The following is a 26379-nucleotide window of genomic DNA, read 5'->3' on the forward strand; positions in this document are numbered from 1 at the left end:
AACAGGCTGACCATGCTGGGCTTGCACGGGTACACATCTGCAGCCAGTGGCCTCGGGAAGCACTCCACCCTTAAGCACGACGAGTAGATGTGGTTTGGTGCCAGCAGCACCAACTTTGTTCTTTTATTAGATGTTCAAAGAATACAGGAGAGAACCAGGCTCCTTCTTCCCAATGGCAACATCTGGCATTTATGTAGCCAGGCACCTTTGATCTTTAAGGATCCCCAAGCACTTTACAACCAGCTGTCGTGCTAATGACCATAGCAAGGATCTTACAGTAAATGTGGCCAAATAGTCCCCATACCAGTTTCCTCTTCTCGGTTTTGCAGTTTACACATAGTTCTTGCTTCTGGAAGGAAAGATTCTCGTTTGAATCCCAAAAACACCCCTTTTGTTTGCCAATTTTGCAAAGTTTGTTTGGAACTGCCTCTTTTTTTTCCTACTAAAAGCACTTTATAACTTCTTAATAAACAGTACTTCATTTACATTTCCAATTATTTTATGTATCTATTTGTGCCCCTCGTGCCCATTGCTCCCATTCCAAAGAAAGATGGAAACATTCTGCTCTCCTGGGAGCCAAGAATCTGCATTGTGGATGAGGTTGCAAATTCAGACACAATAAACAGAATTAAGAAAAACTGATCTGGCATTTGACAGAAATTGTAAAATGACATTCAGAAATGTTGCTGTTGTGAAAATTACTGATATTAAAATATAAATCAGTGTCTTGTGTTTCCCGTAGCACCAGGGGCTCTATTAGGTTATGCAGTTTGATTGCTGAGCAGAACCTAAGAGACACGGCAGTTCAGGGCTGAAATCTTCAGAAAGTATTTAACCCTTACTATTCCAATGGTTTCCAAGTGTGGAAACTGACTCAGAGACGTCAGCTTGCCCAAGGATACATGACTTGAGTCAAAATATGAACGCTGGCTCCATGAAGAGGTGGCTGGAGCAGGGAAAATACCAGATGAGCCCGGAGCATCTGCTGGTGCCAGAAAGGAGGGAAATGCTCAAGAAAGGATGGGGACTTGTCAAAAGGGCACAGGAGTGAAGCTGAAAGAGCTCCCAATGGCCAGTGTTGGAACATTTGAGCCACAAAATAAGTAATAGTATTAAATGACAAACCATAAAACAAGTAGATACCCATGAGTTCATAGTGATACAGACAAATAATTAATTAAATGGGGTAGAAGGAGCAGCTCTTCCTGACAAAAGAATTCCAATGAATAAATGTAGAAGGACTAAGGGAAATAAAAACTCCCCATTAGAAAACCACCGTAATGATAATTGCAAGTGAGCTTCACCGTGCTAAAAACAGCAGTTGAAAGTTTGAGGAAAAACAGGATATTTGGATACTTTCAAAGTATCTCCCCCAAGATACTTATTAATTATAAAGGGAAAAATGGTAACTTTACGGTAAACCCAGTAGACACCAGCATGACTGAATGACCAAAGTTACCATCATCAGTGATACCTTACATTGATGTCATGTGTCCTCTGATACAATACACTACGAAAGTGTATGATACACCTGCCCAAAGTGCATGACTTCAATCTAAGCATGAGAAAACAAAAATCCAAACTGAGGGGAATTCTGTAAAATAACTGACACATACCCTTCAAAAGTGTCCAAGTCATGAAAGACAAGGAGAGACTGAGGAACTGTTGCAGATTGGAGGAGTGTCCTGTCATAAAGTCTGTAGTTCTAGTAATAGTTTCGGACCTATGTTAATTTCTTAGTTTGGGGCACTGTGTCATCATTCTGTAAGATGCTAGCACCGGGGAAAATGAGGAAAGGGCATAAAGGAACTCTGTACTATTTTTGCAACTCTTCTGGAAATCTAAAATTATTTCAGAAAGGTCTGTATGTTCCTGTTCTTTCACCAGACTAGATCACTGCTACCTTTGTGGAGAAACCAAGCAAATTACAAATAGCCATAATCAAGGCAGATCATTGAGTTAAAGGAGGTATAAATAGAGTGCTGTGACCAGGGACCTGTCACAGCCTGGCAAGGCTGCTGTGAGGGTTAACTATGTTATTTTATGTTCAGAACAGTGCCTGGCTGGTAGTGGCTGCCAGACAAGTGTTAATATGACATGTAGTGCAGGGAAGAAGACGTAAATGTCGATTGAGTTGGGTCTTAAAGGTGTGTGATTTTTGACCGGCAGAAAGAATATAGCTCATAAAGAAAGAAAGAGTGATCGGGTGGGAGAGTTTTCTCCATGGCAGCCAACGATGATGGCAACCAAGAGTAGATGGAGTGTGTACTTCAAAAAAAGAAATTTTACTAAGTGACACGGGAATAACGGTGGTGGCAGGGAGAGGGCAGAGTATGTTTCTCTCTTCCCCACCCTGGCTCCAAAAGCAAAGCACTGATGTATCAAGAGAAAACCAAGTCAAGTCAAGGAAAGGAAGGGGCATTTGAGAAAAATATCTGTGGAGGTTGAGGAGTTGGCCCGCAAGGAAACAGGGGTTCCAAAAGGTACAGTAGAAACTGCTGGTGGAGGTGCTAGAAATGGGAGTGAATTGTAGAGAGGTCTCTCTGCAAGGAACACAAGTAAGTATATTTCATTCATTTGCTTTAGACGCAGTGGCATGAAACAGAAAAATCCAAAGTAACAGTGACTTAAACAAGACCGAAATTGCTGTCTCTGTCCAGGGCTGCTGTGGTAGTTTCACATCATCAGGGACCTAGGCTCCTTCCAAATCTATGAGCATCTCCTCGTGTTCCAAACGGCTGCAGGAGCACCAGACATTACATCAGCATTGCAAGTAACTAGGAGGGAGGAAAAGAACAAAGTGGCATACACTACCTCTCTCAAAGATTTCCTGGAAGTCCCCACGATACTTCCTCTCACATCTCATTGGCCAAAACGTAGACGCATAACCATACCTAACTGCAAGAGATGCTGGGAGATGTCACCTTTCAGATGAGTATGTGGACACCCTGATAAAATTTGGTTTTTGTTTCTCAGGAAGATAAATAATAAAAATATTGAAATAGTCCACTTACAGCCTCTGTGAAAAGTACCAAAGCACATAGCCATGGGGAGAGATTTTTCACCTGCGGCAATGGGCCTAATAAATACTGGGTCCCCTTCTCTTGTCCCTCTTGGTGTCTCATTTCTTCTGTCATTCTTAAGTCTCTTTCTGGAGAAACCCAACTAGCCCTGCTTTCTCTCCAGAAGAGCCTCAGTCCTGGAGTTGGACCTTGACCCAGTCAGGACCTTGGTATCAGGTTCTTATTTCCCGTGTGACTGCAGAACACCCAACCTTGGCAAAACCATCCCCAGCATCATCTCCTCCTACCACTACCCCCCATCAGATATGCCCTACACAACCAGAGATTGTCTCTTTAGAACTAGGTTTAGATACAAAGAGGTGGGCTCTCTTCATGCCAGGCCTGTGTGCACTATGGCTCCGTCCACACATTCTGGGTAGAAATAATTTATTGTACAAGGAACATCCCAGTTCATTCATGGTGCTCGCATATGATTTAAAAATAGGTTAAATGAACATCCTTTCATCCTCTCAATAATTAAGAGCTCTAAGATTCATAACACTTTTTTCATTGGTAGGAAGTAGAACATTGGAGAAAATCTAAAACCTAGCATAATTAAAGGAAAGACTTATAACCGAGGATAGGTAAACCTAAGTTAGTTTTGATTAACCCCCGAGGATAGCTTCAACTTGAAAGTGAATAGCATCCGTATATTAGACTGTTTCTGTTGCTTGTAACAAAATACCTGGAACTGCGTGATTTATAACGAAAACAAAATCTATTGCTTACAGTTTCTGAGGCAGGGAACACAGGTGGTGGATGCAGCAGTGACCCCTCACATTGCAAGACGGTGGAAGAAGAGAGAGCAGAGAGCAAGAGGTCAACCTCCTCATTCACTCTCCTTTCACAGTTCTCAGAAGCACGCCCCTGACCACCATTGCTAATCCCTTCACTACTGCGTGGTCCTCCTACAATCCAATCACCTCTTCAAGGCCCCATGTTTCAATTGCCATAATAGGATTTCCCACCCTCTTTTACATCGTCATAGTTGGGACTAAGTGTCGAGGGGACATTCAACCCAAGGCAATCTGTTTCCCTGAAAACCCAGAAACATGTTTTAGTTGAGGGGAAAATAGATCCTTGATGTTCTTCCATCCAGATCATGAAGGAAAAGGACTAGACAGTGTTGCTCTACGGCCAGTAGTCAGCCATGTACCTAGGCAGTTGCTAGTTCTTTGGGGAGAGAGCCATGTCGGCAGTCTGTGACTCTGGCACGTGTGTAACTTCATGTGGACAGACGGTGTATGAAGTCCTGACAGATGTGACCCCCATCCTGCCCCACTCAGCCTGTGTCATTGAACTTGTGCACTTGTACCCACTTTCCTTCCTCTCCCCCAAACTAAACAAGATCCTCTGCAGCAGGAAAGAGGAGGGATAGGGTAATTGAAACATAAGTAAGAGAAGTAGACTCTGGGGAGGTCTGAGAGACAGGGCAAAGGTGGAGGGAACCACACATCCCAGGACAGGTTCAGCCATCCAAGGACTTTTGATCAATACCAGGAAAGTGAGCAAGTTCCTGGCATCCTGTTCCCTTTCTCTCAACATCTTTCAAGGCAAAATGTAGAATTCTGGTAGGACAGGTCTAAGAAGAGAGGGCCTGAGACCACTCTCATGTGTGCGGATGCATGACAGCAGGAGCATGAAGAAAGATCTTCAGAGGGTGAGAGAGAGCCCGCCAGCCTAAAGCCCATAGGATCTGCAAGACACAATGACACTTGCTCACCAGGACAAAGACATCTCAGCATACTCCAGGTTTGAGAGACGCCCATGACCATGGACCAGAAGCTGCCCCTGATGCCAGGATCCAACCTAGGACACCAGAAGTTGGGCACACTCTGAAGAGGCTTAAAGAGTTTGAGGGAATCATGAACTGATTCATTTTTAACCTAAAGATGATGGTGCTTTTTCAGAATAACTATGTTTCCTGCCACTTGGTAGAAATGGGACTCAATAAAGAGGCTGTACGTAATAGAAAAATAGTTACTTTTTTCTTTGCACACCTGACTTCATACCTGCTACACTACTCACCCGTGTGAGTTGTAGTGTTAGGTGTTTCTTGGGAATCTGCAAAGTCCATCTGTGACTGGGCTGAGGGGAAGCACGAAACATCACTAGATGCTCTGACCAAGTTTTTGTTTTCTCTACAGTCATTTTTTCCTGGGCACAGCTGTCACCAAGAGAAGACCTACTTTGAAAAGCAGATGGCGGGACTTTTGAATACAAGAAAGCAGTTCCCTGGGCAGTTGCAGCAGATGAGGCATGAAGAAGTGACGGTCTCAGCAGAGACTCAGGAGACAGAACAGAAGATGAAAGAACAAGGGTTTGAGAAGAGACAAGACATTTGCAAAGTCCTGGGCCCAGAGAATTGGTACCCAGGACTCTGGCAGAGGGGCCCTCCCTCTGGTATAAGTTCCCTCCTCTGCAATGTATTTGTCCAGCCACACTCTCAGAGAGCATTGTGGAGGTTCACATGACCATTTCATAAGGTGTTTGAGGCTCCTTGAAAGCATTCATCCTCATCCATCTGGTAAACATTACCGTCAAACGCATTGCAAATGTACCATGCAACTCTTCCAGTTTTTTTCACCATAAGCCCTTCCAAATCGCCTGCTGTTGTTGTTCATGACTCATAGGATTCCTATGTCTCCTGCATGGAACAAAATTTAGCTCTCTATTTTTCCTCTGACTTACTTTACTTAGTAAAGTCCAATATATTCTCATGCAAATATTGCAACCTGTGCCTTCCACTTTTCCTTCCAAACGCTCTTGGCCTGATATCTATAGCTGCATATCTATATCCACAATGGATGAAACCATCACACTCTAGAAAATGATTTTTCCATCTTTCGGACAGGATTTCATTTGGCTTGAGAATCTTCTCCTGACTATCCAGTGGGTTCACCTGTAGAGAAATATTATTCCCAAGAATACAACTGTTCTATTACAACTTCTGTGTGATGCTTGGGCTGAGTTCATAGTTCCTACTAAAGAAAGATGCTCATCGTGGTAGAATATTGAATCAGTAAACCTTAGAGGTGGGAAAGACCTCAAAGGTCATTTAGTACAACCCCCCAGTTTACAGAGGCAGAAATGAAGGCTCAGAAAGATGATGGCCCAGCCAAAGGCCACTCCTGGAATCAGGTGCTGAACTAGGTTTAGAAACTTGGTGGCCCAGAGCCTGGTGTAGTGTTCTTTTATGCCACACCATTTCTAGTCTTCTTCTTGCCTAGTGTGGAAATCGTTTGTGACATTCACCCACAATTAAATGAAGTTAGACATGACCATGTGACCTGTTTTGAAATTAGGCATGGCCATGTGACTTGTTCTGACCAATGAAATGTGAGCAGAAGTGAAGGGTATCACTTCCACTTTAAGAACCAATCTGTGATTCACCAAGTTCCCTTTCTGCTGCCATGGTAACAGGCGACACACTGGAGCCATAATAGAAATTCCACCAGCTGAGGACAATGAAGAGCTGAGTCAGGACAATGTGGAGCAGAGCCCCAGCTGACTCTGAGGACGTGTAGCATGAGTAAGAAACAAACCTTCATAGCTTTAAGCCACTGAGATTTGGGGGTTGTTTGTTACAGCAACATCACCTAGCCTGTTCCTGCTAGGTAAGCCCAAGCTACATCATCACTCCCGTGATGCATCTCTGTGCATGAAGACTTAACAGGGTACACAATGCAGAAAATCAGAATACAACTCCATACAACATTCCAAATTCCATGTATCACCAGCGTTCTTTCTTCCTCTTGGCTTATGTTAGGGATGGGGGATGTGGTTCATTACAAAGAATGAGTATTTTGATAGCTTCTCATTCTTGGAACCATTCTGCAGGTAAGTGCCTGGTGGAAATTTCCTCTAGTCTTAGAATTAAAAACATAATGAATTACATTATTTTAATAAGTTCTGCCTTATGACCTCAAATGCATCATCCTGTACTTATACACACATATGTGTGCAAAATTTTCTGTCTAGATAATTCTTAGCACTTTACAAGTTTCCTAGGTTTACAAGCACCAACGTTAGGGCAAGTTGATGCTTCAAAAAAATCCCAACATCATCTATTGTCAAATTAATAGTTATAAAATTAATAGAAGCTCCTCGTGGAATAGTAAGAGAGTCTGTGTGACCTTGGGTAAGTTCCTTAGCATCTCTGGGCTTCAGTTTCCTCCTCTGTAGAATGAGGATGGCTGTAGTACCTGCCTCCCGGGGCTATTGTGGTGAGAATGAAATTAGATCATACACATCATGTCTAGCTCATAGTAAATACATAATGTTAACGATCCTTGAGCCATGAAATACTTAGAAATCTAAAGAACAAGCTCAATTCAGACCTTTTGCTTTCCAAGAAGGATGAATTCAGAAACTATCTGATCCACCAAGTAGTGGTTTTCTGGAAAAGATGTAAAACCATAGTCCTGCCATGTGAAGGTTTTAACACACTTTTGAAAACACAAACAGATGGGCAGGCAAGCAGGTATTGCTAACACTTCAGGAAATTTTTCCAAACCCCCTGCTGAGCGCATAGATACAGCTGTGAAAATCTTTAAAGGGCCAGGCTCGTGTATACTTTTTTCTTCTTAAACACTTGGACTTTTTCAGGTTTATAACGAAGCTCAGAAAATGCTAAAGCTTAAAGGAGAATCGAGAGCAGCCAAGGAAGTGAAGGATCAGGTAAGGCTTCCAACTCCTCTACAAACGTGGAGTTGAACCTTTGTTACAAGGGACTTTTCAAAATTTCAGACACGGGGTCAGCCCGGTGGCGCACTGCTACAGTGCACCGCTTGAGAGCGCAGTGGCACTCCCGCCGAGGGTTCGGATCCCACATACAGACCGACCGCTCACTGGCTGAGCGAGGTGCGGGAGCAACACCGAGGGTTGCGATCCCGTTGCCGGTCCCGGTCCAGTACGGGCACAACACTCCGGGCGCGACACTGAGGGTTGCGATCCGTTGCCGGTCACAAAAAAAGACAAAAAAAAAAAAAAAAAAGCAAAATTTCAGACACAAGCACCACAAAATATCATGAACAGAGTTGGGCCTCAGAGTATAGCGTTTAAGAGTCCAGACTCAAGCTAGGTGGGTCTGGGCCATATTTAGTAACAGTATGATATTGAGCATGTTACTTACTCTCTCTGGGCTTCCTTTGCCTTACCTAGAAAGTATGAACGATGAGCACATATTTCAAAGGTTTGCTATGAGGATTAAATAAGATACTGCTTATTAAAGCACTTAATGAATATTAACTATTGTTGCCAACCTTCTGTCTTTAACTGAAATGATATGGAAATGTAGTGTTCTTATTAGTCTAATATTTTGGCCAAACTGTGTTTATATATTCCCCGACTTGGAATTCCCTAACAGAAAGGACTGAAGGAGGCTGTTTGGGTTAATATAGGGTTGTCCCACGTGACATGTGCTTTTACACAGACCCCCTACCAAGAGATGAGCAGCTTTGAAACAGTTTTTTTTTTGCTCCTTTCCTCTGGATTACTGGAGCTACACAGGACTTGCTGCCAGTTCTGCAGAGAACAGGATCTGGTAGGGATTTTCTGGAAAGGCCTTCCTTCATTTAACTGATATTTTTGGAGTACCTTTGACATGCCAGGCATTATTCTAGGAGCTAGGGATAAAGAAGTAAATAAAATAGACAAATACCCCTGCTCTCATGGAGCTTACCTTCCAGTGGAATAACTTCTCCAGGAATATGATGGCAAAAACTATGTGGCAACTGTCCAAGTGCCAACAAAAATCAGCCCACATTCCATAGTGGCAGACCTATGCCATGTGCCATGTGTATCCTACACTGTACACTTATACAGTGTGCCAATGTTTCAAGAACTTAGTACACAATAAAATATACTCCTTCCTCACTATATGAACATAATTAGTTCCAAACTTTCTGCTCACAGGCAAACCCTTGTGTGAGTACCCATTAATTCCCATCATAAGTAACTCAAAAACTGCAATGTTTCTCTAAGTGGAAACATAAACTCAGGAATCAAGTTAGTAGTTTCAATAATAGTGTTTGAAGTTACTGTAGATAACTGTAAACTCTTTTACACAAGTAGAATGTAAAAACTCCCGAAGCAACATTAGTTTTTAAGTTTTCATGCTTTGTCAAGCAAACTCTCATCATAAATTGGTATCTATTAACTGGCTGTGGTATTGACGGTGGTTAAAAGTGGTTTTCCATTGATCGTTGAAGATTTGTCCTCATCCTCAGACATATAAGATAATTTCCCAAAGATGATGGCTGTTGTGGTGCTGGTTGGCTACAAACTGACTCTGGAAACTGCTACCCAAACTTTCTTGTTCAAGTGCCAAATCCCTGGGGTGGCTGCCATTTTGAATCTTTGTCATGCTCTTGGGCTCTGGAAGTGCTACTGAATCACAAGCTTCAATTTACCATCAGCTCCCCTCAAGAAGAAGCATGAGGCTATCTGCGAATACTTTGAGACCTAGAGCAAAATATCTTCCCCTTTTTTGAAATACATGCTCTTTGACAAAAAATCCATTTAATCAATACAGAAAATTTGCTTCGGTAAATAACCTATTTTCCAATGATTACCCTGCGTAAGGTGGCACCTGCAGTATTGGAACTCACCATTTTACCAGTGGCTTGGTGGCTGCTGCTGATGTCATATGCTTCCAAATAGAGTGACCAGGTTTCAACCTCATGTAAGCAAAACTGGGTATCTAAATACATGGCTTATGTAAATGAAAACTCACCTAGCAGTGGAGGCGTGTGATTTCAGCCTTCGTGAATGACGTCAGACCCAGGACAAGATCAGATGGTGCCTGAGGGTCAGCATATGACTAAGCTCGTCTCAGGCCCCAGTATTGGTTACAGAGCTATGATTGATGAAATGTCAGATTAAATCTATTCCTGCTGAATATTGACACTCAAAAGGCATCTGCCTGGCATTTAGCCTTTATAAAGTAGATAGGATTATATACAGTGTACGGCTAATATCTGTGCAAGATATTAGCAAGAAATTAGGTTTACTGGGACCCCAGAAACACTTGCCTTTCTAGGGTTCTGAGGTGAGCACAGCCTCTTCTCACTACCTACCATTAAAAATGGAACATGGTTCATGGAAATCGTTTTATTGCTTTCCCAGCATTTTCACTCTCGTTCTGATGCATCAAAACCCCTTTATGATTTGGTCTTTAGGAATGAATGGTTAGGTTTTGATTTCAAAAGCAAATTTCATTTGCCATCCAGCAAAACACATTTGTTATTCAACTGGGTTAGGGAATCCTCAAAGAAAGATGCTTTATTCAGACCTCTTGTTTTATGAACAAAGAAATTGACTCAGAGACTCTGAGCTGATGCAAACGTCCAGATTAGATGAGATCATCTACATTAAAGATCCAATTCTGGGGCCGAGCCCCTGGTGCACTCAGGAGAGTGTGGCACTGGGAGCGCAGCAGCACTCCCGCCGCGGGTTCGGATCCTATATAGGGATGGCCAGGGCGCTCACTGGCTGAGTGCGGTGCGGCCGGTCTCAAAAAGGACAAAAAAAAAAATCCAATTCTAAAGTCCTGGAGATACAAAAGAATTGGACCAGCAGGCCTTCTGCTCAGAGGACATCCAAAACTAGAGGGAGAAGGGATGGTTTTATTGGCCTGAAAGAGAGTGTTTAACTTTTAATTTAGAGAGGCTCAAGTTGTCTATCATTGAATCTTGTTAGTGAGCCCTCAGTGTGCCAGGTTCCCTGTGGAACAATCTGGTGACATGGTCCTCACCTTAAGACACATATATTCAGCATTAAGGCAAAAGTATAGGGCATTTGGCTCTCCTGTAGAGCAGACATGTGTTGTCACCTAATCTGCTTATAGCTGCTAAAAAAAAAATAGTCCTATGGCAAGAGTGGAGGGGATCGAAAGTTCTAGTATCAAACTATTGCTCCTTATCGAGTCAAGGATTTCATTTTCAAGTTAGAAAACAGTGTCTGTACACCTTTTTTTAGCCATTCTACACGTATTCTCCTAAGAGAGTCCCTGGCAATTGTCTTAATGGTAATTACATGCTTGGGGCAGTTGACATCCACCGTTATTTTTCTGGAAGTGAGGAACGAGGGACGGGAGCAAGAGAGGAGGAGGGAGAGTTTTGAGATAATGAAATCCTTTTAATGACAGAGCCATGCCGTTAACCTAATTAAACTGTAAAGTGGTTAAAAAAAAAAAAAAAACAGGTACTAAATGGAAATGAAGAAATAAATCAGCTGAGACAGCAGCACTTCTGGGAAACCTTCTGAATTCCGAATACTCTGACATTGCAGCATCCGACTCCTGCCGTTGTCCTCTGGCCCCCCTCAGCCTTCTGTACAGGTCTCTTAAACTGACCTGTCCAGTAAAGCTTGATTTGTGGTGTCCATATCAGGTCTCCAGTTCCCCTGGGAATGTGTGTTATGTAGATCATAGATTTCACAAGCCAGATCGGTCAGTGGGATATGGTGGCCGAGCACTGGCTACTGGGTCAAGAAGAACGTGCTCACCTGGCCCCACCACTAACCAGATAGAGGACCTTGGGCACTGCAGCTTAGATCTCTTCACTGTTTCTGTGCACGCATCCCCCGCCTTCTGTATGCTTTTGCACCTGTGACTATCTTAGAAGAATTGCCCTTAGACTAGGGAGGTCACTTTGTTAAGGGGAATTAAGGAGTTCCACTAAGTCTGAGTTCTTGGAGTCTCAAACAAAGAATTGGATGAGACACGCCAGAGATGAAAATCAAAGAGCAGTTTTATTTAGCAAAGAGAGAATACACTCCAGAGAGGATGGAGTGGGCTCAAGCCAAAGAGAATGGCTCAGGAGCACCGATAGTTACATTCCCGGGGATTTAATTCCTCTCAGCTAGATTCATGTCATTTGGTCTTTGGTTGAGCCCTGGTAGTCCCTGTCGATTGGCACCTTAGCTGGTGGGAGCTCATTGGTCCAACCAAATGCTGCCCAATGTGGGGGCGGAGCTCCCTGTCTGTCTTTGTCTCCTGTGGCTGTTTTTGCACATGTGCATGTCTGTGACTGGTTTTCCCACTTGCAAATAACTGGGTTTCCTCCTCCTGCTCTTGTCTAACTTCCTACTACAACTTTACCCATCGGAGCAGAGAGCTGGAGGTTCTCGGGAGCTCACATTGTACAGGGTGGCTGTTGGCCATGGACTGGCTGATGCCAAGTTTGACAGCCCAGCTTTCATTGCTGCCAATCAGGACAAACTCTGAAGTGTAACTTCTACTACTCCAGAGTTCCCTGTGGGACTAAGCTAAAGCTACTGCCCACAGGACCTTGGAATCATTTGCTTGCTTGGAACTGAAGCATGGCTCAGCTTCACAGAGGGCTTCTTCCTAATTCCCTTCACATGACACCACCCACAACACTGAGAGCCAAAGGTGGCATCCTGGTTTGATGGAACCACCACCCTCCCACCATATCTCTGCAACCCCAACCCCAACCCCACCCCCACTGAAGTTGCTACGCTCCACAGTTTCTATTTTGATCTCGATCACTACTTTCCATTCTGACCTAGCAACAATTAGCTAATCCTTTTCACTCATAACCAAAGACAGGGATTTTATGCAATCAGCCCAGGGGTTCACTTTTGTTCTCATTAGTGAAGGTCTCCAGAGAAAAGCACTAGGTTTCCAGGTGAAGGGGATCTTTTTGTTTAGAGGGTAGAAGAGAAAGTAAAGAGACTTCACAATCCAACACCAACTCCATCACTGATTCACTAAGTCTTGACAAGTTCACTTGACATCTCAGTATGTTCATTTCATCGGTGGCAGAACCACTAACATTTATAGACAGTCCACCAGGTGCCTGGAATAATACTAGGCTCTTGAAAAACAGAGGAATTGTCTGTGATGCCCCCACAGCAGTGTGGTGAAGATTAATTGGTATAAATAAGTAATTGTCTGAATAATGCAGAGCACTCAGACACCTCGCAAATGGATACTGTGTAAATGTTACACAGGATGAGTAATAACAGCTAAGTGTTGATAGACAAATTTCCAGCAAATTTAAAGTCTCTGTCAACCTGTTAAGTGAATGAAAGTAAGCATTTTCTTGATAGTTTCTAATTGATGCTTTTGTTCTTCTGGCTGCCTAGGTGGGGGAGAGAGAAAGAGAAGTGAGCAGCCTGAATAGCAAGCTGTTGAGCCTGCAAGTTGACATCAAGAATCTGCATGATGTCTGCAAGAGACAGGGGAAGACCTTGCAAGAGAATCAGCTCTGCGTGGAAGAAGTGATGATGAACAGCAGCCACGTAAGCAATTCAGCAGCTGCTCCCTACCTCTGCTCCCTTGGGCAGGAGCAATAGACAGTTCTTCCATTGCTCAGTCTAGAGTACTTATTGAGCAAGCAAAGAGAGAATTAAACAGGCACCCCCTAACACACATACACATAGAAAATGTCATTCCTGCCTGCAAGATTTTTCAATCTAGCTATCTCCAAGGTCCATCTACATTTAAGACCCTGTCTTTTCTTTATCCAGCCTTTCACACCTGGATTTACAAGCCCATTGCCCTGATGTAAGGAGAGTAGCGTCTCCTATTGGATCTTAGAAAAACTTTTAAGTCAACCATAAAAATAAAAGCATGACACCTGCTCCAAGGTACCACTGTTCATGAGGGCAGCCAGGGCTCATCACCACACCTGCATCTCACCGCCTGTCAGCTTTCTTCTGGATGCAGGGACCACATCATCAGACAAGCTAGAGTGCCAAAGAGTTAATGCCAAAGCATTAGAAGCAGTGCTCACCAATGACAGATGGGGAAACTGTTGATTAGATAATCTGTCTCCCTTTCCCCTTAGTCAGAGGTAACTCAAGGCATGCTCTGTGCTCTTCCAGAGTTCCTCGATGGGACAGAGCCCCATTGTCCACAGTGGTAACTGGCTTGCTAACATGCCCTTTATCAGCTTCCTTCCCTTCCTCGTCTCAGTCCCCCACTCCCCTCCAGAGTTTTCCAAGATCACCTCCTACATAAACTACTACTTGATGCTCAGTTCCTTGTCATAGGGCCTGCTTTTGGGGGTGTGCAGGCCAAGACACTCAGTAACATTTATCCTACACGTGCTGAACAGTAAGACCTCCTGGCATGATCATCTTCCTTGAAACTGTGATTTTGAACTAATAGTTATCTGTAGTCTAGGCAGTTCATCAGCTGCTGCAACTTTATTTCAGCCTGAGGTTTTCTCTGTCTTTGGAAACTCTAAATCGAAGGTCTTTAAATCAGTCTCTAAATTTATCTACACAAACTGGGGAGCCAGTTGGGAGATATTTTCCCACAGTTCCCTAAGAACATTAGGTTTCCAAGAATTCCTTACTTGTGGTCTTCATTTCCGTTTGGTGACTTGAGTTCTAAGTAAACATAAAGCAGGTACTGTTTGCACAGACCTGTTGCTGAACCCCCCACATTAGCTTCTTAGCTGCTGTGTAAGGAACCACCGTGTTCTTCAACATCTGTGGTCAAGGATCTGGTCTCTTCTCATTGTATCTGTTACAGTTCTCCTAGGACCAACCACCTCACTAGAGAAACCACAAATTGTTCCTCTGCAATGACCTGAAAATGCTACCAACTAAGCAATTCTGTCTTGTCTTACTGAGCATTATTGTCCTTTCTCCAGGAAGTCACAAATACAGTAAAATCCATTGATTTTCCTAAATGGAGCTCAGGAAGATTATCATAATTTACTTCTTTCTAAATATTAACGTTTTATAGTATTTTCACCATTGTTTTCATGAGTTTCCTTATTCTCCCAGTCAGGAGAAACCCATGTGGCTTATAAATGTATCTGGCAACTTGGAAGGAGAAAGGTATTAAATCGCATTTCATTATCCTAATTGCCCAGAAGAAGGTCTAACAGCTTGAAACAAGCTTTAAAACAGGCTCTTTTTTCCCCTAGCACTTAGTGCAGAATTTAAATTGCAGACTATGCATATAAGTACACAATTAGATGTACACTTACACTCATCCACTCAGAAAATCCCTTTAAGATCTGCCTTTCACAAGGAAATGTAATATGGGAACAAAGGGGAAACCCAAGACTTTCTGAAATTTCAACAAGTACCTCACAAGGAGCTGGGGAAATAAGCAGGAGGTCATGGTTTAAGACAACAGTTACGTGAGAAAATTAAAAATATTACATCAGATGTTATGTGCAATAAAAGGAGTGGTTGGGACAGGGTGGGTGATAGGGAAGAAAATGACATGACCTTGTACATCAAGAATGCATTGTGCTCCAGGACCCGGGAGCAGAGCAGGAGGACGCAGGTGAGGTGCCCAGGGTGCAAGGTGTAGGGGCGCTCACTCCGCAGGTGCCAGCATGCACCTGCTCCACCCTAAGACTGTCTCCAGAAAGTGTGCCTCGCTTGCTTCCCTCTAGTTCTGGCCCTAACCAGGAATCAAAAGAGTGTCTCAGTTAAAGTGAAAGGAGAAAAGAACAACAGAGGTATCATAATAAAATGACCAAACCAGAAAAGGAAGGGCTTTTTGAGAAACTTTCCCAGGCTCCATTCCCTGGCAGTGGTGTGGGGAGCATACCTTGATATTCAGTAGAGCTCAGGTTGTCAAATTAATCTTTGAAGTGTATGAATGATCTTATTTTTAGCATAAAACTATATAAGGCAAACTTGTTTCCTATACATAAAAGTAGTTGTTTGAGCATAAGATTCATAGAATTTCGATGGACAGTTTACATACATATGTATATATAATTTTGGACCACTGGGAATGGAAAAAATTTAAGTGAATCTGCTAAATGCAATGTGAGATCCTGGATTGTATTCTTTTTTTTTTTTTTTTTTTTTTTTTTTTTTTTTTTTTTTTTTTTTTTTTTTTTTTAAAAGCCTCGCTCAGCCAGTGAGCGGGAACTGGTCTGTATGTGGGATCCGAACCCTCGGGCGGGAGCGCCGCCGCACTTCCCAAGCGGCGCACTATCCAGTGTGCCACCGGGCCGGCCCCCTGGATTGTATTCTGGAAGAGAAAACACATTAGTGGAAAAACTCATGAAATTCAAGTAAAGTATGTAGTTTAGTTCATGGTGATCTACCAACGTTAATCTCTCAGTCAGGACAAATGTATGAGGTTATGCAAGAAGTCAACATTAGGGGAAGCTGGGTGAAAAATATATGGGAACTCTCTGTGCTATTTTTGCAATTTGTCTATAAATCAAAAATTATTCCAAAATGAAAGGTTTATCTTTTTTAAAAACTGAATTAAGCAGTGAAGTAAGCAGAGGTCACTGGTGAGAAGAATGTCTAAACCACAAAGATGCATCCAAAAGAAATGTATGTCACTTAAACACACATTTCTATGCTCTTCCGCTACAAGAAAATACAAGAAATGCAATGTGTACAAGACGTAAAAAGCAACAGATAAACCTACCTAGTGATATAAAGCTGAACTAGAGTTCCAAGGAAATATCTCACTTAACACCTCAAAGATAGGAAAAGAAGTTCATGACAATGACTGGAAAAAGATGGTGACTTTCGGTCCTTAAATCAAAAAAAAAAAATCATTAGGGATCCAGTTATCAGAACAATGCCAACCTGTGACGCAAGACAGACATGGAAACTAGAATAGGAAACAAAATGGCTTTAGGCAAATCAGCAGGGCTGATGACATACTTCCAAGAGTACTTAAGGAATTGGCAGGTGTTATTACATAGCTGCCAGTGATTATTTTTGAGAACTCAAGAGGATAAAGAAAGTCCCTGTAGACTGAAAAAGGGTAAATGAAGTGCTCATCTTTTTAAAAAGGGAAAAAGGACAATCCTGGTAATTATAGACCTGTCAGCTTAACTTCAATATCGGGGAAAATATAGAACTTAACATCAATCAATTAGCATCAAGTTGAAAAGCACAAAGTATTGGGTGGAAAGCAACGTGACTTCTCAAAAGGCAAATCATGGGCCGGCCCGGTGGCGCACTGCTATAGTGCGCCACTTGGAAGCGTGGTGGAGCTCCCGCCGAGGGTTCGGATCCCACATGCAGACCGGTTCCAGCTCACTGGCTGAGCGAGGCGCGGGAGCAACACCGAGGGTTGCGATCCCGTTGCTGGTCCCGGTCCGGTACGGGGGTGACACTGAGGGTTGCGATCCGTTGCCGGACACGGAAAAAGACAAAAAGGAAAAAAAAAAAAAAAGGCAAATCATGCCAGGCCAATTAATTTCCCTCTGTGATCAGGAGGCCACATAAGCAAAGATGGAGCAATAGCTGTAATCTCTTTGACCACAAGTAGGTCTGAAAGGTTGACTAAATATGGAAACAGGTTCCTATAAGCAGCCAGTGTCTCCATCTTTTCAGACAGCTGAGGCCTGGATAGAAAGCTCACTGAGAAACCGGGTGGACGAGAGGGCCCCAGAATCACATCCAATGCTGGACAGTGAACTTAAGAACAAACCTTACTTCCATAAAGTCATTTCCAACTCGCTCATTTTCTCGAGGTTTCAATTTAAAAGTCAACTAAGAATCTAATAAAATATCTATGTGTTTGCTAGAAAGAAAACTAATAAAAGAAGACAAAGAAGGAATAGGAAATGCATTAGTGCCTTTATGATACTGCTCTTCAGCACATATATAATTGAAATGCAGATTTAATCCACAGTATGTCATTTTCTCTTTATTTAGAATTAAGAAAAATAAACATTTGAATGCATAAGGATAAGTACAAGTTTAATAGGATTCAAATAAGTCTAGGCAACTTTTTAAGTCTTTGAAATTTGGTTCCTTCAAACTCATAGATATCTATGGTGTGCAAATGTTTAAAATTCCATCCAAAGAAAAACTAGTTTCTCTGTAGATATAAGCAGTTCTTGAAGCTTTTTAACCAGGCAAATTAGGACAGGTGCTTCATCTGTTCTGTACTGGAAGAGTTGAGTAAACTCTCAACGTCAGGCTGGTCCATCATCTTACCTCCAACCAAAATTAAACCCAGAAGATTCAACATGACCTAAAAAAAAGTATTAACAGTTTACTGGTATCACTGCCAGGCTGCTAAGATTTATACACCCTATTAGGAAAAGACATGACTTACCCAGAGGAAGCTTTAAAAAAGCCAAAGAGCAATTCTGAATACACCTACACTGTGTAGTAGATATACTAGGAACCAGGAGGGGACGCCCTAAGGAAAGAGCTTGACTTCTTTTAGAAGAAAAGCATTCCTCTCACTCTTTTTGGCAAAGAAGAGAAAATGGGGACATGGAAAGAAGGGGAAGCAGAGAAAGAATTCACAGCAGAAGAGCACAGTTAGTCTCCATCAACAAAGAGGCCATTCCAAATCAAAGGTTGCACACGAGCCGTAGAAGCACCAGGAATCCAGTTCCTTAATCCTCAGAGATCAGATCACCTTTGATGAAGCCAAAAGAAAAAGGATTTGGGCAAAATTTGATAAGGATGTTATTGGGCATTTGCTTCACTCAAATAAGACCTTCCGAATTAACCCTACTGCACAATGTCCATTCCTTTGCTAAAGCTCTGTCCACATTAAGTACCTATTTATGATCATGTCTTTTTCCAAGTGGCTTTTCACCCCCACCCCCAGCTTACCTGTGTAGACAGAAGGACTTGGGCTCCGGAGAACCTCCCTGTATACATGTGTGTGTGCATGTCCACACACACACACACGCACACACACACACACTCACACACACCAATCCCAACTCCCTTCTTTCCAAATCTCATTCACAGTTGTGAGAATAGCAATGCCTTATCTGGAGAAGAATGAAAGCACTTAACAACAACATCTAATGTAAATGTTGGAGTTCAGCCTGTCTTTGCCTAGGATTTCTTTTGCCTGGTGACCATAGCGGTCCATTTTCTGTCTTCTTAATTCTGAGGCATTTAGGGTAAGAAAAATTCCTGGGAGAGCTGGAAAAGAGTAATTCAGAATGAACTGACATACGCAGCTACTGCGCTGCCAGCACCCAGTCTCATAGAGAAGACTTTCTCTCTTCCAGGTCCCAGCTTTTACTGAATTAATCTCATTAAAACTCCAACTCTCCAGTTCCTCAGAGCAAGACCTTGGAGTCATCTCAAGTTTCATGACCATCACCTCCTGCCATCTGACATTAAACACAGTACCAAATCTTGTGAACTCTACTTCCGAAGTATATCTAGAATCCGACCACTTCTCCCAACCTTCATTGCTACCACCTTGGTCCATGCCACCATCCTTTATTGCCTGGATTCTTGCAAGTAGCCTTCTAGATGGTCTCCCTGCTTTTGTCTTCACCTCCCTACTGTTGATTTTCAATAGAACAACCAGTGTGCCCCCTGTAAAGTCTAAGGGAGGTCATGTTTCTCTTCTGCTCGGTACCCTTCAATGGCCTTTAATCTCCCTGAAAGATGCTGAAGTCTTTGGAGTGGCCTCTACGACCCTAAAGGACCTTGCCTCCTTTACCTTTCTCACCTCATCTGCCACCACTTTCCCCCTTACTTTTCTGCTCCTGCCAGAACAAAGGCTGGAGGGCTCATGGGGATCCCTTAATACCCCCAGACACACTCCCACCTCCAGATCTTTGACTTGCTGTTATCTGTCCCTGGAGCTCCCCTGCTATGCATTTCTACCAGGCTCTTCTCTAGCCTCCTTCAAGTTTTGGCTCCAAGGTCACCTTCTTAATGTGGTCTTCCATGAAAACATTTTATTAAAAATTATAATTCTGTAAAGCATTAACATACAATTTTATTTTATTCTTTCAGTTATGTGCATGTGTTTCAGTGCTGCTCGTTTACTATGTTACGTTATAACAGTTTGGAAAAAATGAACTTGGAATTATATGCTTGGTTAAAAAAATTATAACCTCATCCATCCTGGGATTTCTCATCTTCCTCCCCTACTTTACCCTCTTCCACAGCACTTTTTCCTTCTAATACACTATGTAATTTACTTGTTTAGTTTGCTGTCTCTTTCTATTAGATGCAAACTCCATGAAGGCAGGGATTTTGTCTGTTTTATACACTGCTCTATCCCTGTTACCTAGCACAGTGCCTGACATGGTAAGTAGGCACACCATAATATTTGCTGAACAGATTAATCAAATAAAAATATCGTATCCACATAAGGCCTAGTATGTGAATGTTCATAGCAGCATTATTCATAGCAACAATTCAAATATTTATCAACTGGTGAATAGATAAACAAAATATGGTATATCCACTCAATGGAATACTATTCAGCAATAAAAAAGGAACAGAATACTGATTCTTGCTGCAACCTGAACAAACCTCAAAACAGAAGTGAAAAATGTCAGACACAAAAGATGACATGTTATATAATTCCATATATAAAATGTCTAGAAAAGGCAAATCCATAGAGGCAGAAAGCAGATTAGTGGTCGCCTAGAGCTGGGGGTAGGAACAGAAGTGACCACAAATGGGCATGAGGGAATTTTGGGGGGTGATGGAAATGTTCTAAAACTGGATTGTAATGATGGTTGCTCAGTTCTATAAATTTATTACAAATCATTGAATTGCATACTTAACAATGGCTGAATTTTATGATATTCCGGTATACCTCAATAAAACTGCAAAGAAAAAGTTAGGAAAAAGTTTGAAAGCCACTGTGTTAAAAAGTACTCTATTAATGAGGCCAAGGCCACAAGCTCGAATTCTTGGAAGACAATGAGATTGCTTAGTCTCTATATGCATTTCTTTCATCCAATACATACCTATGTATGAATCTCTAATCTAGGCCCTAAAGGAGCAGGCATGGCCCCTGCCCTCCAGGAGTTTACAATCTAATTAGAAGATAGGATACACAGAAATAATTACAGGCAGAATATGAAACACCCCATTAAGAACATGCCAGTAAAGCCTATGGTACTGGTGCGAAGACAGCTAGAAAAACAGGAAGGACAGCAGAATATGAACAGGGTCTTAAAGAATGGGCAGGAAAATAATAAGCAGAGGTGGGCACTAAGGACTGCCCATAGGCCACCCTCCTTATCCACCTTTCTTTCACATGTCATTGTCATAAGGATGTTGGGTGAGAAAATATAGAAGCATCAGTGCAAAGACCTTTCTAATACTAGAAAAACAACTCAGGGATGTGTCCTACCAGCAGAATACCTGGTACAAAGAATACCCAGCTCAGCATATGTTGAATGAATGAATGAGTGAATGTAGATTATGGATTGGCAGAGAGAGAGCAAACCATTCTCTCTCTCTCTCTCTCTCTCTCTCTCTCTCTCTCTCTCTCTCTGCATCTGCAAGGTCACATCTTCCTTCAGGAGGAGACAGAGTCAGTGCCCACATGTGCCTGAACAATATCTCTGCCTCCCATTTTTTTTTTTATGGGGGCAGATCCGTCATGAATGGATTAATGCTCTCCCTGGGGGAGGAGGGATATTGAGTGAGTTCTCACTCTATTAGTTCCCTTGAGAGTTGATTGGGGTTTTTTTGGTTTTGTTTTTTTAATTTTATTTATTGAATCAATTATACATATTTCGGGGGTTGAACATTGAGATATGTTGATTAAATCAATATTACTAGCATATGCATTGTTACAAATCATAATTATTCTTTATGTCCCTTGTCCAATCTCTCCCCTTCCCCCATTCCCTCCCCCTCCACCCTCTAATTGCCTAGATTTCTTCTCTCCTTCTGAAAGAGTAATGGTTACTCTGTTAATTTGCTGCCTAGATGATCTGTCCAGTGCTGGGAGATGTGATCAGGTCCCCCAATATTATCATAGAGCAGATGCTGCTTCTGTCACTCTGACATGGGCTTTGTGGAGAGAGACATCCTCTTCTTTTCTTTGTCTCTGCTGGTGATTCTCCTTGTGTGAACGCACTGCAGTGGCTGGAGGGCCACCTGCATGGTGGCTGTGGCGTCTAGCAGCTTTTGCGTCTGCCTCCCACTTTCCAGTATCCCAGAACCCCCAGGAATTCACCCATGACTCCTTCCAATGCTCCTTTATCCAGGTGTTTTCAATACCAAGTTTAGTCCAAGAACCACGACCAGAAATCCATTTCCTTCCAGGTAAATTGTGTTATCTTTATATGCGAAGGAAAAGCATAAACATATTATTACACGTATTTCTCAAAGTCCGTTATGTGTATGTTTTTCCTCCTGAGCAAAATAATGAGCTTCTGGCGGGTAAGAGCCTCGTTTTTTTCTTCTTTTGAATCCTTCTTACAGAACAGGAATACCAAGTGTTATATTTCCTTGTGAATAGAGTGAAATGTTTAATAAGTTCTCTGTAGATGAAAAAATAAAAGGAAGTGGATGTGAGTGATCGAACAAATGAGAAAAATCAACGAACAAATGCATCCTTAGTAATGACCTAAAGCCCTTTCTCTATCTGCTCTATATTGTAGAACAAGAAGCAAGCACAGGCATTAGCATTCGAGGAGTCACAGATGGAATTTAGGTCCAGTAAACAGTGTCACCTGAGACAACTCCAGCAACTGAAGAAAAAATTGCTGGCCCTTCAGCAAGAACTGGAGTATCGCACAGAGGAGCTGCAGACATCTTACTGTTCTCTCCTGCAGTATCAGTCCATCCTAGAGAAGCAGACTTCCGACCTCGTTCTTCTGCACCATCACTGCAAAATGAAAGAAGATGAGGTACAATAGATTAACTGTGGAAATGTCCCATATGCCCATGTACCTACAGAAATCAGGCCAAGCCTACTAGAAAGCAAACATTGGACTTAAGGAGGAGAACTTTGCAACATCTTGAGCAGGTTTTATAAACTTTCCCTCTTCAGTTCTTCATCTTTTTGCAGCTGAACTGCAACTAGCTGAAACTTTTTAATTCTTGATCTTTTTGCAGCCAGCCAAAACTGAACAGAATAGCATAATTGGGTGAGAGCCCCGGTGTTAACACACGTGGGGTATGTGGTGTGTGTGCATGCACGTGTGTATGTGTATGTGTAAGTCCATCTTCTCCATTCTATTACCATTGCAATTTAAATGCAAAAATCTCTAGTTTCTGAGGGTTATTAAAGAGGTATAAGATCTATTACATCAACCATTCTTAGAAAAATTAGGTTTTGACAATATGAAAATTCCTGGCACCTGCATACTTGATAAGATAACCAGACACTGAGTCTGAGTCGATCATCGAGATGCCAGATCATTTTTTAGACTGGATTTTTGGATCATACAGACTTCGCTTAAATATATTCAGGGCATTCATTTCTATTCATGTTCCAGGACAGTATTTTTAAAACCAAAGAGTATCATCCCTGTAGAATCCCACATAAATTCCAAAGACCCATGCTACAGAACCAAAACCAGTTAAGCAGTGGTAGCACTAGCAGCTACAAAACCGTGTGTTCTAAGTAATGAGATAAGCAGACTCTTACATCCTGAGCTTCCACTGGTATTGTCTTCCTTCAGATTTAAAGATAAAATTCCAAGGAGTGTTTTGGATGGTGCTGTTGCTTAAGGATTAACTCCAAGGACATTATGAGGGGCCTGCCTTCAAGAACATAGAATTCTTGAAAAGGGAATATTATGGCCTAGTGAGAATTTGCTGAAATGGATTGAGAGGGGAAGGGGTGTCCTACAAAATATAATCTGAGACAAAGCCTGCAAGCATAAACCATGGTTTTATGAAGTTAATAGAGCTGTGTTAAAATGGGTTCACTATGATTTAAACAAAAGAGTCCAGCCTGGATAAAGCAATCCTGAATTAGCTGGGATTCTATTTAGCTGCATGTAACAGAAAATAAGTAAGATTTTTTTATGTCATATAAAAAAAGGTTGGAGACAGGTGGTATAATTGTTGTGACAACTGCATATGTCATCAGGAACCTAGGGTCCCATCCTTTGGCTCCACCATCACCAGCTAACTTCCATTCTCTAGGTCACCTAAGGTGACTGCTGCTGCTCCAACCATCACTTCCTTGTCCCAAATATCCAAATGAAGTGGACAGTAGGGTGGGGGTTGGGGGTGGGAGGAGGTGCCCTCCTTTCTTTTAAGAACACTTTCCAGAAGCCCCACACAACACTGTCACTTATATATCACTGGCCATAGTTAGTCACATGGCTACGGCTAGCTCCTAGGAAGCCTAGGAAATGTGCTGCTTCAGGAGATGTATTGCTGCCCCCAGTGAGCTCAAGGTTCTATTACTAGGGAGGAAGGGGAGAATGCATATGGGATTAGGCAAGCAGCAGTCACTGTCACAGATCCCAAACTGTGAAAGCATTGGAAATATTATTTTAGGCATTCTGCCAAGTTCCCCCAATGCTCTGTTACGCAGAAGCATCAAACTTCTGTCCAAGGTTGGGCTGTCCCAATGGCACATCCTAAGATGAGGATAGGAATACAAGTAATTAATTCAAGAGGTAATTCTAGTAAACACATGGGGCGGTGAATCAAAGAAGGGCAGGAAGCTCATAAAGGAAATTATTGAGCAGATTACTGGCTGTGGGCAAGTGGAGTTTGACCCTTCCAGGGAACACTGGTAGACATGTAGACCACGCCTCAGAGTGAACCCACCGACCCTCAGTCATTGGCTGAGAGCTGCTCCTGGGGATATTGTCTCCCCAGCATGTAACTACCCTATCTTGCCTCTCTGGTTGAGTGGGCTCCTGGGGCCAGAGAAGCCCTTGGGCAGAGAGGTTGAAGATGCTTGCAGCTGGAATGGGTTTAACATACAAAGAAATAGTGAGTGCCAGGGGGACATGAGCGGGCCACTGATGGCTTCTCTTATAAACATTTGAATACAAATACTCCTCTCCTCTTCTCCTTACCTAATAAACATCTTAAACTAAATGATCCTTTCCTAGGAAGAAAAGGCAGACAAATGGCTGGCAGCAAGTATAATTAGCTTAAACTAATGGAACATGTTCTTTCAGAATTCTACACTGCACTACTCAATATAGTATGAAGCCTTCCTTATTACTCTTCTGCTTTTAACTCCTTCAACACATATCATTCAAGCCATACAGTTCAGCACACTCAACTACAGTCAGCTGTTTGCTAGTTTTAAGTCTTATCCCCCCAAGATTGTAAGAGTTTTAAACCCTCTGAAGGGTGAGACTATGTCTTATATGGATATATCCTCTCTGCACCCAACACAATGCTCATGAGCATTCAATGAATATCAGCTGATTGACTAATTAACTGATTAGGAAGAAAAGGAATCTAAGTAAGGATCCTGCAAATCCCAGAGGAACTTCGGGTCACGTTCCCCACCATCTCTTGGGAACTTCACTGATCTGGACCTGTGCCTTCAACTGGCTCTACATTTTCTAAATTAGACCTCTAGAGAATGCGCAGGAAAGAAAGGATACTGGCATTGCAAGCTCTTTTAAAAAATGGAACTATACAATCTATTATTAATCAACTAACAAGTATTTATTGAGTTCCTACCACATGCAGGGCAGAATGGGAAATAGATTGGTCCCTGCCTTTAAGGAGCTTACCTCTAAATAGGACAACCTTTATTTAATTTGCAATAATTAATATCCTGATATCACATATTGTAGTTTTTAGATCTGTGCTGAATTTATTCTGTTCACCTGGGTGTCCAGTCGAGATATAAGACTGCTGTGCATGGGGTCTTATAACTATATCCTTTCCTCATTAGATGCTTCCATGGGTTCAGTGTGGTTTTATTCCTATACTAACAGGTGATTCTCTATGAGGAGGAAATGGGAAATCATAATGACAACACAGGGGAGAAGCTCCTTTTGGCACAGGAGCAGCTCGCCTTGGCCGGGGACAAGATCGTCTCCCTAGAAAGGAGCTTAAACCTCTACAGGGATAAATACCAGACTTCCCTGAGCAACATTGAGTTACTGGAGTGCCAAGTGAAGATGTTGGAGGGGGAACTCAGCGGGATCATCACTCAGGTAGGACTTAGGCCGGACCACTCAGTCCAGGACTCCAGCAAGTGTGCATGTTCCCAGGTGGTCCCCTCTAACAGTCTCACCCTCCTCCGTGGGAAACCCAAGCCTTAAACCAGATATCAGTTCCCTCCTTTGAATTCTGCAGCCATCAGCTTTTGAACTCCCAGCTTTCACTTCTCCTTGTCACAAGTGATATGATGACAGAGGCTCTCTAGACAGAAGTATGGAGATTAAATGCAAAAGTCACCTTCAGCCTCTGCTACCCTATTTTCCTCCCCTTGGGTAATCACTAGAATAATGTATCAGGAATCTGCCTGGGCCTTTTGCTATATAGTTACATATATAAATGGCTAGGTTGTTGTTTTGTGGTTCTTTTACATAAATGGATTATATTATAAATGTGGTTCTATAACTTGCTTTTAAAATGCATATCTTAACAATCTCTTTTAGTTGCTGCCTTGTATTCTACAGTACGGACGTACCGTCTATTGACGTGTTTGCTGTAGTGA

The 26379-nt window shown here is 42.4% G+C and overlaps 1 protein-coding gene across 1 annotated transcript in view; it reads left to right on the forward strand.

Annotated features, from left to right (window-relative positions):
• Window positions 1-6793: 6793 nt before the first annotated feature.
• The window catches only part of PMFBP1 (polyamine modulated factor 1 binding protein 1), a 43712-nt gene continuing 24126 nt past the window's right edge, over window positions 6794-26379 (forward strand). Inside the window, exons 1-5 of the mRNA XM_008587976.1 lie at window positions 6794-6902; window positions 7671-7742; window positions 13176-13331; window positions 22385-22633; window positions 25652-25873. Of these exons, the coding sequence (XP_008586198.1) occupies window positions 7692-7742; window positions 13176-13331; window positions 22385-22633; window positions 25652-25873 (678 nt within the window). The 5' untranslated portion in view covers window positions 6794-6902; window positions 7671-7691. The remainder of the gene's footprint in view (window positions 6903-7670; window positions 7743-13175; window positions 13332-22384; window positions 22634-25651; window positions 25874-26379) is intronic.

The sequence above is a fragment of the Galeopterus variegatus genome, unplaced genomic scaffold (genome assembly GCF_000696425.1).
Source record: "Galeopterus variegatus unplaced genomic scaffold, G_variegatus-3.0.2 Scaffold4613, whole genome shotgun sequence".
Classification (NCBI taxonomy): domain Eukaryota; kingdom Metazoa; phylum Chordata; class Mammalia; order Dermoptera; family Cynocephalidae; genus Galeopterus; species Galeopterus variegatus.